General features: G+C 36.7%; 1 protein-coding gene across 2 annotated transcripts; it reads left to right on the top strand.

Annotated features, from left to right (window-relative positions):
• On the top strand, positions 1-5,535 carry LOC124640256. Of its 2 annotated transcripts, XM_047177941.1 has the most exons (5): positions 1-336; positions 1,749-1,845; positions 2,053-4,876; positions 4,954-5,167; positions 5,285-5,535. In XM_047177941.1, exons 1-3 carry the CDS (start codon positions 214-216, stop codon positions 2,412-2,414), a joined length of 582 nt encoding a protein of 193 aa, XP_047033897.1. In that variant the 5' UTR covers positions 1-213; the 3' UTR covers positions 2,415-4,876; positions 4,954-5,167; positions 5,285-5,535. The 2 variants fall into 2 exon arrangements, with proteins under 2 accessions (XP_047033897.1, XP_047033896.1); XM_047177940.1 differs by having other exon boundaries at positions 2,053-5,167.
• Positions 5,536-10,286: the final 4,751 nt, after the last annotated feature.

Here is a 10,286-nt window from a genome sequence, read left to right as displayed (position 1 = left end):
CATGACGTTTGATTACTTTATGGGTACAGCTTCGAACTTATCTCGGAAGAACTTAGTTGCTCACGCGCACTGCATATAAGAGCTCGTATAATATTCGTTAAATCCGTACTGTAGTTACATAGTCTAGTCAATTGCTCATTCATGTTACTGCATACGTTAGTGTAGCATCACAGTGGTCAAACTATTTACTAGAATAAATAACATTATTTAAAAATGTGTTCCCTTAAAAGTTTACTATTAATATGTTCGTTATTTAGTGTAATATTCGCCGCTAGCTTAAATGGATCAATTGGTTTCCCCGAGGCGGAAGAGGATCCTAACTTAGTCAATAAGGACGTAAGTATCAGATTTAACTTCTTAGTTTAACTGCGTAAACAATTTATTCTTCCACGTAAATTGGGTAGGTAGCGAAGTAGGAATGTATTTTCCTTATGTCAAGTTTTTTTTCTAATTTATCCTCTAACAATAGTTAGTACAAAGGCAGTAAGGTTTTTTGTTGTTTGTTGGTTTTGGACAAAAAATATAACCACAACTTGATTTTAAATTGTTTTAAATGATTAGCATGCCTATGGAAGTGTGCATAGTGTGTTTATATTTATCTCAATGTTCATTACAAATGTATGGTGGACGTGAATTACCGCTGGACAATTACAGTAAATATCGCCGGTGACCTTCCAATACTGATCACTCGTAGGTCATGGATCTCTGATCTCTATAATCACGTTTTATTTACAACATTGAAGTCATTCACACCTTGTTTTTGTACTTTGTTTTCTTTAATTTTTATTAAACAGGTATCGTTACATGAATGGTCAATGAATTGTACGAACGTGAAGTTGAGGGTAGGTTGATGTTAAATAATCGTAATAATTGTAAATACATTTCTTCACACATATGGGCTGCTTAGAATGCAAATGGCAGAATAGCCAAAAAATAAACAAATTGGAGCTTTTAATAATTAATTATCTAATAGGTATTTACATACAAATGTATATGGTGAAGTTTTAGTAACTTTTTTGTTGTACCTATGTGAAATAAACCTTTTAATTTAACTACACTAGTACCCAGACATAATTATGTATATACTAAAAGGGAAAGCAGGCGGACATAACTATCCTTGGCGTTTTTGTTTAGATTTGAGGGGAAAGGCCCCTATCCAATAATATCATAATAAGCGCAAATATGGATAACAAGCGTAGGTACCTATTAATTATGTTTACATTGATCGTCATACTAATTGACAATATTTATGTTCCTTAAACGGGTTTTTACAAGCGTTTATTAAATAAGGTTTTATAAGATCAATAGAATGCTTGCGACTTCGTAGTCCCAATTGAACATATTGCGGTAGCCAATGAGAGCTAAGGTTTAGAGGTATTTTTAGTGAACTATCAAAAACAATTGTTTCAAGTACCTAATTCGTATGAAAATGCAAACTGGGTATGTCGCAGATGAACTCGCAGCAACTGACCAGATTTCCGATTTCCAAAAACACAAAAATAAATGGAATGGTGCCTCTTAAGTGTCCTCCTTTTTTGGAAGTCTTTTATGAGATATATATTTTAAAATGAGATAAATACGTACATATTAACCCTTTGCATATGTACCGCTTACTGACTTACTTTCGTTACTTTCGTTTATCGCAAAAAAACAAATGCGGTGGAGGATTTACGTACATACCATTGTTCTTTTTTCTGAGGTGCAGATTCACCTACTCTTAGCTGATTTATGTTCCGTTATTATTTCAGAACCGACAACCTGTCTACATCCCATCGATGTGTGCGGAGAACGAGCTGTATTACCCTGGAGACCAGAAGGATGACTGGATATGTGACTGCAGACCAGGTAATAACAAATCTGATCAAGATTAACTAGATTTAAAACTTAACGACCAGGGTAAATATGGTGACGTAGACAACTGCACCATTTTTAAGAAATCATCACTGAAAACGTTAGTTTTCTTTGGAAAAGTATTCGTTCCCTTAAGTTCCCTTCATTTGTTATCCATATTGATTTGATTCTAGGTATGTGACTTGTTGTTTTTTTTTTCAGGTTTCTTATACCACCCAAAGTCGGACGCCTGCTGGGCAGCCTACACGAAGGGTCCCTGCCTAGACGGGCAGTACTTAATTTTACCGCAGGGGTCTGCAATACCCCTTTGCGAAACCAATCCCTGCGTTATCAACAAGTTAGTGATGTTCAATGGGAAATGTCAGCCGCTGTCGACGACCGCTCCATGCAATCACTTGTGGCCTCCTGCAGTTCTGACCATCAACGCCACGACGCTGACCCCCAACTGCGAACGAATCAACTTACTGTCCAGGTTTGGTGACCGACCGGTCGTCGTACTGCCGAAGTGTCCACCAGGTTGTAAGAGAAGTGTTAACGGAAGATGTGTTCCTATTGCAGGATGAATGTTAATAAATATTATTCTACCTTTTCGTAATTATTATTGTTTAGAAAAATAATTTCTGAGAAAAAAAATATAACCGGATTAATAGCGCACTTGTCACGCAAAATTTCATGAGGGCGTTTCGACTTTCAGTTTAGTAAACTAGCTTGGAAAATTTAAATCTAATTTGTAATCTAATCTGTGTTGTGAAACAGGAGAATCAATATATTCACCGCGATAATTAAGTAACAAATCCCCTAAAAGTAGCTGAGGCATGGTAATATCCGTCTAACCTTGCACGGTATGGCACGAGGCGGCCGGCGCCGGCTGTCGTCGGCTATGGCAACGCGCGGCGCGTCGCTCCCGTAGTCATGGCGACTCCACCGTCATCGGGCCACACCATGTCCCTGTCATTGGCGTTTATTTACCAATTACCACAATGGACATCGACGTGGCTGTCTGCACGCACCATTATCGACTGATGATAAAATCGGTACCGAAATATTACTTACCCCCCTAATAGCATTGTGTTTCATAGTAACAAGTTAGTAGCAGTACGTAAGGTTAAGGTTGATTGACGGCTCGGTGGAAAGTTTGAAACATTTCCAAAGTGAAAAGTGCACCTTCCTAGAAAGCGTACCACGTAAGAACATGCAGCTGAAATGTGGTAAGTTTTATATAATGACCTAGTTAATAAACTTAAAGCGCATGCAAAAATATAAAAGAAAAATACGTATGAAATATGCTGGCAATAAATAGCTTTAAGAATTGTTACTCTATATTTTTAAAGTAGCCACGGCAATAAAACTGGCTCATAAGTTGGTTGTGGTGTAGCTTCAGTGGCCAGTGCGACGGCTGATCGTTTAATTTCCATATAATCGCAAGTGGAGTCGAGCTTGCTCCTATCGCGATTGAACGTTGACCCATATTCTTGACGCTGGCCGCTGACCACACCACTCGATCTGATTACTGACGATACGACCTTCGCCGATTTTTGTTGTGGCAGCCTACCGGACTGTTATTTCCTCTTAATCTACAACAGGTTACCCAGTTTATTAAGTCGTGGGAAATAGCCGCAGGAAATATTATTATATGACCCGTGACATGATTAATATCAGTTATTAGTAGACTTATTGAGTAGGAAATTTTTGATGTAGGTATGTATAAACCTATGGAATCGCCTAATGGGGTTGACTGAAATATGTCTGAAAGTCGCAATAATGCAGCACGCTTAGGTACTTGTGAGTAGTGGCCACTTGTTCGTGACCAATAAATGCTTAACTAAGCTCTTTGTACTTGTAATGTGTTAACGAACTGTGCTGGCTTACTGGCTCGATAGCTCAGAATGTGCACTTAAGTCTACGTTTTTAATTTACATAATTATTCGTTTAAAGCCCAGATTTTAAATGTTTAATTATGCTCATTTGTGAAATACGTGCACAGCAATAAAGTATGGTAAAATTGTATATCAAATTATAAATGGAATTATATTATTGCGTGCCTAAACAATGATACGCAATTAAGTATGAATAAAGGACATTGCCACCCGTTGGGCCCCTTATTTGTGATAGAGTGTCAAGAATATTTTATTATTAAAAATCAAGTCCTAATTTTATAAAACTAACTATTTTTTTTCAGAATTTCTTGTACCCTAGCATTGAAAAACATAATTAATATTTATTTTATTGAATCTAAGCTAGTTCCGCCATTAAAACTTAACGTGAATGTTGCCAGGTAGACGACAGACTATCTCATTTAAATGAACGAGGTGATCGATTGAAAATATCGATATAATATATAGCATTTTTCTCTTATATCAAAATGTACAAGTATATATATTAAGTATGCACTCGTAAATAGTAAACAAGAAAAGAAGAAAGAAAAACTGTTTATAACTGTTGCATAAACAATAAAATATCAACACTAACAAAAGTCACCACTGAACTATATCTATAAAACGGTTACACCTAACACCATACATGGAATACAACAATAACACAATAATTAGTAAATGATATTATTTATAACAAATCGATTTAGAAAATCGATTAACAAAATATTTAACATGGTAACATCTACTCGGAACGCGAGTCTATCTGTCAAATCAATACGTCATTCAAATTGTTTTCGTGCCGGTTGTTATGCGTAGAGTTGAATTTATTCCTCCGTATTTGCTTCTGATAGTTACAATTTGCGTAAAAACTGTCGAGCTAATCGTTTTCGTGCCTCCAGTGGTTTTTTTTTAGATATTGGACTCTTTTCTTAATGATAAGTGAGCACATTGACTCGTGAGCATTGGACTCTTGTTTTTAGTGATATTGTTGTTTTACTCCGGAAAAATGTCTGCACCTGGTAGAAGTCGAGTAAACTACTCTTTGTCTCGCCAGTGTGTTAATTTCTCTTTACGTATAGGGCCTAATCTTCGTAGACGTTAAATTGAAGAAATAGATGAACCAATGCTTATCCTTCTAAACACCTACATTGGTAAGTTTGTTTTATTATGTTTGTGGATTTCACACGTCTCTAAACTACCTTACATTTTATTTTGTCATTTTTTCCAGATATCTTCTGATGATATCCTGTGTGTGAAATGTTTTGTATTATTACAAAACCAGACAGCATCTAACTCAAATCTGTCACTTGTATCCCCTGCTCGTGGACACCTAAACATATGCTACGCATGTGGCTTGTCAACAGCAAGTCGCAGAACTCATAGAGTCAGTCAAGATAGTTCCTCAAAGGAATGTTATACTAAGATGGACACCAGTACATCACGTAAGTGTTTATTCTTATTTATTTAAACTTAATGTATGAATGCATATGTATGTGTGTGTTGAACTAATTAAATATTAATGAATATCAAGTATCTAAATATAATATTTTTGTTATTAGGTGTTGCATTTGGAACGAGTTTGTGTTCCTTGTTGGGCGGCTGCATCAAGACAAGTCCGGAGGCAACCCGTTGCTGACAGTAGCCAACACACTGTGGAGTCTGCACCGGAGACTGGTATCATGGATGGAAACATAATTACAGATATGATGATTCCTGTACCACCACCACTGCCACCGCTTTAATGATATAAGCGCTCCAGCACAATTTCTAGACAACATATTCCTTGAAGAATAAATGTCTATTATTTTAATTGGTTGTGTTTTTTCTTATTAAACATCTGTATAGCATTTACTATATTTTAAACTCCTTTATAATTAAGCCCTTTCTAAAATAAACTACAACTAATCATAGATGGCACAGCGATCTTACTAAGTAGCAGGGCAGTGATTTTACTATGTCGCTTGCAGGAGATGCTGTCATATATGTCATACATACTCGTATATACTAGGTACCTACCAGTTTGCCAACAATCTTGGGGTCGGCTTTTAGTCTAACCGATGCAGCTGAATACAGTATTGCTCAAAGAGTGATTGCCCATCTGACCTCCATACCCGATACACTGGGTTATAACATGTTACCTCCTGGTAAGTGGTTGTCACACTTGCTGGATTCTAGCTACTCATAACAAGTATAAATAATGCACCCAGAATCAGCAGTTTAAATGTAAGTACTAGCAGCCACCCAGCTGAAGTTTGTAATGGATGGTCACCCAAGTGCAATCTGACCAAGTAGCTTAACTTAAGATATCTCCTTGTGGTTGTTGTAACGTAGCCACATGCTCCTCCAACCAATTTAGCCCTAAGTATATTTATTTCTACTGGTGCCAGCAAAACCTACTTCCGCTGACTGCAAGATAAACAGTTTAACATATTATTTAGCAAGAAAAGATGATATCTGATGTTTTTATTTCATTTGGGAATCAATATTAATACTAAAAATATTTTATTGTTTTAACGCAAATTGTTTTTGAAAAAATATTGTCTAATAACCTCAATTCTTCATCAGAAAAAAATCAATAATTCTCGGAAACTAGGGTAAAAAAATATAAATTGTTTTCAGGGTCTGAAAAGGTAATTGTCGTTCTTCAAAATAAAGTTAAAACCACCATGGCACGCAATTTTTTTCTGGGGGCCCAAATCTCCTAACAAAACGGGCATTCTCCTTTAATAAAGTCATTTTTACGTGTGCAGTGGTGTCAAAATAACGTAAATAATAATCTTGAACCACTTGAACTAGAGGTCCTGTTATGCGAGAGTAGATACTCGTAACTACGTAGGTATTTAAAGTTTGAAAAGCAATGGGATTCGACTTTCCTTTTTATTCATGAGGGATTCTAGGAACTCGCAATAGCCAGCAGCACTTTCTCTTTAATAGTGGTATTTGAATAATTTAAAAAAGCACGAATGTTTACAAGATTTTCCTGAAACAGAACGACATTAATTGCTCGATAGCATGTTATTGCGGAGCGTAGGTGCACATGATGAATTACACTGCAGCTGTAAGGGCGCACTTTCTAGTTTTCTACTGGCGTCAGTCAAGAGCTTGACACTTCGCACACCGAGGGAAAAGTAAATATCGTGAGGATAAACCAGGTCGACACACGGCCTACTTCTCAATATATTTACTCCTACGTAACACATTTGAAAAATCCGATAATTTGTTCATAAAGTTAAGTACTGATAACCTACTGGCGTCAGTCAAGAGCTTGACACTTCGCACACCGAGGGAAAAGTAAATATCGTGAGGATAAACCAGGTCGACACACGGCCTACTTCTCAATATATTTACTCCTACGTAACACATTTGAAAAATCCGATAATTTGTTCATAAAGTTAAGTACTGATAACCCCTTTCTCCTATAGGATCACTGGAAATACATATAGATAAAGATGTTTTTTTGTGAAACGTCTAGATGTGAACTGATTATGTACTTTAATACTTCTTGATTCATGTACTAGTTAGCTACTCTCACAACATATCTACGATACCTACAGTACAAAGTAAAAACCTTCATGTTTTGAGTTATCTATTAACAATGATATTATTCATTGCTGGAAAGCACGTCAGTACGTAAATAGGTTCAAGCCAAGTCTAGGCCGAGCTTAAAATAAAATCGTAGGCATTGCTTAATTACGAGCCACAAGCCCACAGTTGAAATGTTTACAACAACGTTGGCCCTTTTCTGTTAATATCGAGGGCAGTGGGTCAAATTTGCCTCAGATGTAAGGAAATTACGGAAAAGCACGAGAATGATTTTAAATACGTCCTTGAGGGTTGCGTGAGAGAGTAGTTACTACCAGTAGAAAGTAATTTGGCGAGTAATTTAGGCGTGAAGTATGTAACGCGCTTGGTCTATCAAATAGTAACATAATGTCGTAGAAGTATTTACGACCTTTTAATTGTTCTAAGTTTAATAACGACATACATACCTATGTACATAAATAACTACGAAAACAATTTGTTTTACATTGATAAGGCTTGGTCTGTTTGTGGTCAGATATTTTTCCTGTTTGTTACCCACAAATTAGTTGAGTACTGATATAAATAATTTGTTTGTTTATTATCCGTCTTTGTTGGGCTAAAAATAACACCCATTGTGTGTTTACTAATTGAATAAAATGCATCATACCAGGAAACAAAATAATGAGGCTTAAAATAATTCATGACTACGGTAGGGAAGTTGAAAGGGTGATAATTGTGTGCATATACCTATGTATTTACTTAGTTTAGATTCAATATGTCCCCCTCAAAACCGTATCTAGCACTGAACCTTACCTAGACTGACTACACTTCTGCTAATCCCTTCAGGAAATACCGCTTTATCTATGCTAGTTTATGAGGCATTGTCGTTGACACGAAATATCGGAACTGCTTACCAATTCAAGGCCTGGGTGCAGAGCTTGTATGCAAGTGAGCGTCGTTGGAGACAACATAGCAACAATATACTAAGCAGGTTAACGATAAATCTATAGGCCCTTGATGATATAAAATAAAAGATTCTGACGAATTGAGAACAGGAGGATCTCCTCTATATCTCTATATATTCTAGGAAGTCGATTAAAAACAAGCAAATCTAATTAAAGAAAAAAGACAATCGATATGCAATTTTATTACTAACACAGAAGGAGTTGATGACCAAGTAGTTAATTAACAGTTGTCACAGATCATTTTCAATTAATAAATCAATTATTATTATAGGTAGCTATTTCAGACATTGCACGTAGAGACGTGATAAATTACTGGTAAGTAACTTTTTTTGCGACGATTTAAAAGGATTAAATTAGCCCACTTGATACGTGCCTCATGCCTGCAATTTGTGTTTAGATTAGAATATGTATTTTATCCACAGAAATTCAGGTGGAACTTAAAGTTCCTGCAAGAATTTTATTTAGATTGTTTTTTTTTTTTAGTGAAACAGCCGTACAACTTTTTTTTCATTGAAAGATTGTCTCTTTCAATGAAAAAAAAGTTCTAGCAGTTGTAGAATCTGGCTGGTAGACCAGCCGCAGCAGAAAGATGATATTTACATCAGGAAATAAAATGAAATGAAATGAAAGATGATATTTACATCAGGTACTTAGCATATTATGGCTTTGAAATCAATCCCTACCGGAAACCATCCAACATGCATAAATCTATTGTAGACTTACCTATATATTGCTATAGTGCTATTGATTAATCAAGTTCCTTGAAAAGTTTTATCAGGTGAATCACGCGCAAAATCATCTGTAAGTCGTGTAGTAAATTATGTTAGTGCGATTAGAATCAGCGCTGCGGGGTCGCAGGGCGGCGTCATGGCGTGTCGAGCTTACGTCACGCATCCCTCGGTAAGACCTGCGCTACTTACACCCTTTAATGGTAAAACCAAACCACTACTTATATCTCACTTCCTATCGAGCCAATAGTTTTATTTTATTTATCTGAAATCAGGCGGAGCGGATTGGCCGAAAAGGTTTCTATGTTTGCCGAAATGACCACTGCACAAAAATAAGTTCTTTATCATGTCGCTTCAATTCTTATCATGTATAAGGCTGCGTCTCCACTGAGGCGGAGACGAGCGGAGCGGAGAGGAGATGTGTGGGGATCGACCAATCACGTTACATGAAAAAGACGAGAAGTGGATTTCACGTAATGTGATTGGTCGATCCCCATACATCTCCTCTCCGCTCCGCTCGTCTCCGCCTCAGTGGAGACGCAGCCTAAAGGTCAATCCATTCAAGTAAGTGCACATTGTTTACTCACATAATATCGTGTAGATTTGACAAATCTTGTATTGACGTATGGCCGATACTTACAGCAATTTGGAAAATTGCTAAGGAAGTGAAGAATGGAATTCAGTCATGATGAAGCATAAGAATTTTATTTCATAACTTTTTGAAAAGTTCTGCTGAAACCTCGTCATGCTCAAGATCATGGTTATTTTTTTGGTTTGTCAGATTTTTTATAACCCGAACACATTCAGTCGAAACCGCAGACACATGCATTCTAGTCAAATGGTGTTGCAAAAACTTATTCAGAAAGTCTCCTTAAATGACCGCATACAAAGTTCAACAGTTCGTCTAGTGTTCAAATGTGAAATGAAGAACATTTCAGTATGTAATTTTGTAAGTCATGGTAACCCCCAAAACCCACAGGGCGTAGTAAATAGTGTTGACGCATAGTGACCCTGGGTTTTACACTGATAGGTAAATAAATTGATTTTGTGATAACTTTTTACAGTCAACTGTAAAATCCCAACTGCTTTATATGGCGCAGCAATTGACTATACTCTTGAATTTATAACTGGCATTTTGCGAGATTAAAATAGAGGATCCTCCTTATGCCGTACGTCTAACGCACCGCTTCGGCACCGCAGCCGGCCGTCAAGAAACGCTTATGTTGAAAGCGCTCTAAGGCATGTTTTAGAGAACACCTAAAACTAGCATTTTATTACACAAACCGTAACGGCACCGATATTAATGTTTGTCAACGTAATAAACATAGGTCTTCGACACGACCTTC

Source organism: Helicoverpa zea, chromosome 20, assembly GCF_022581195.2.
Source record: "Helicoverpa zea isolate HzStark_Cry1AcR chromosome 20, ilHelZeax1.1, whole genome shotgun sequence".
Classification (NCBI taxonomy): Eukaryota; Metazoa; Arthropoda; class Insecta; order Lepidoptera; family Noctuidae; genus Helicoverpa; species Helicoverpa zea.
This window is presented reverse-complemented; position numbering and strand designations above follow the sequence as displayed.

Coding starts and splice junctions, on each gene's coding strand:
- LOC124640256 (XM_047177941.1), top strand. CDS start 214: ATGTGTTCCCTTAAAAGTTTACTATTAATATGTTCGTTATTTAGTGTA. Junction 337..1,748: donor CTAACTTAGTCAATAAGGAC/GTAAGTATCAGA, acceptor TTATTATTTCAG/AACCGACAACCTGTCTACAT. Junction 1,846..2,052: donor GATATGTGACTGCAGACCAG/GTAATAACAAAT, acceptor TTTTTTTTTCAG/GTTTCTTATACCACCCAAAG.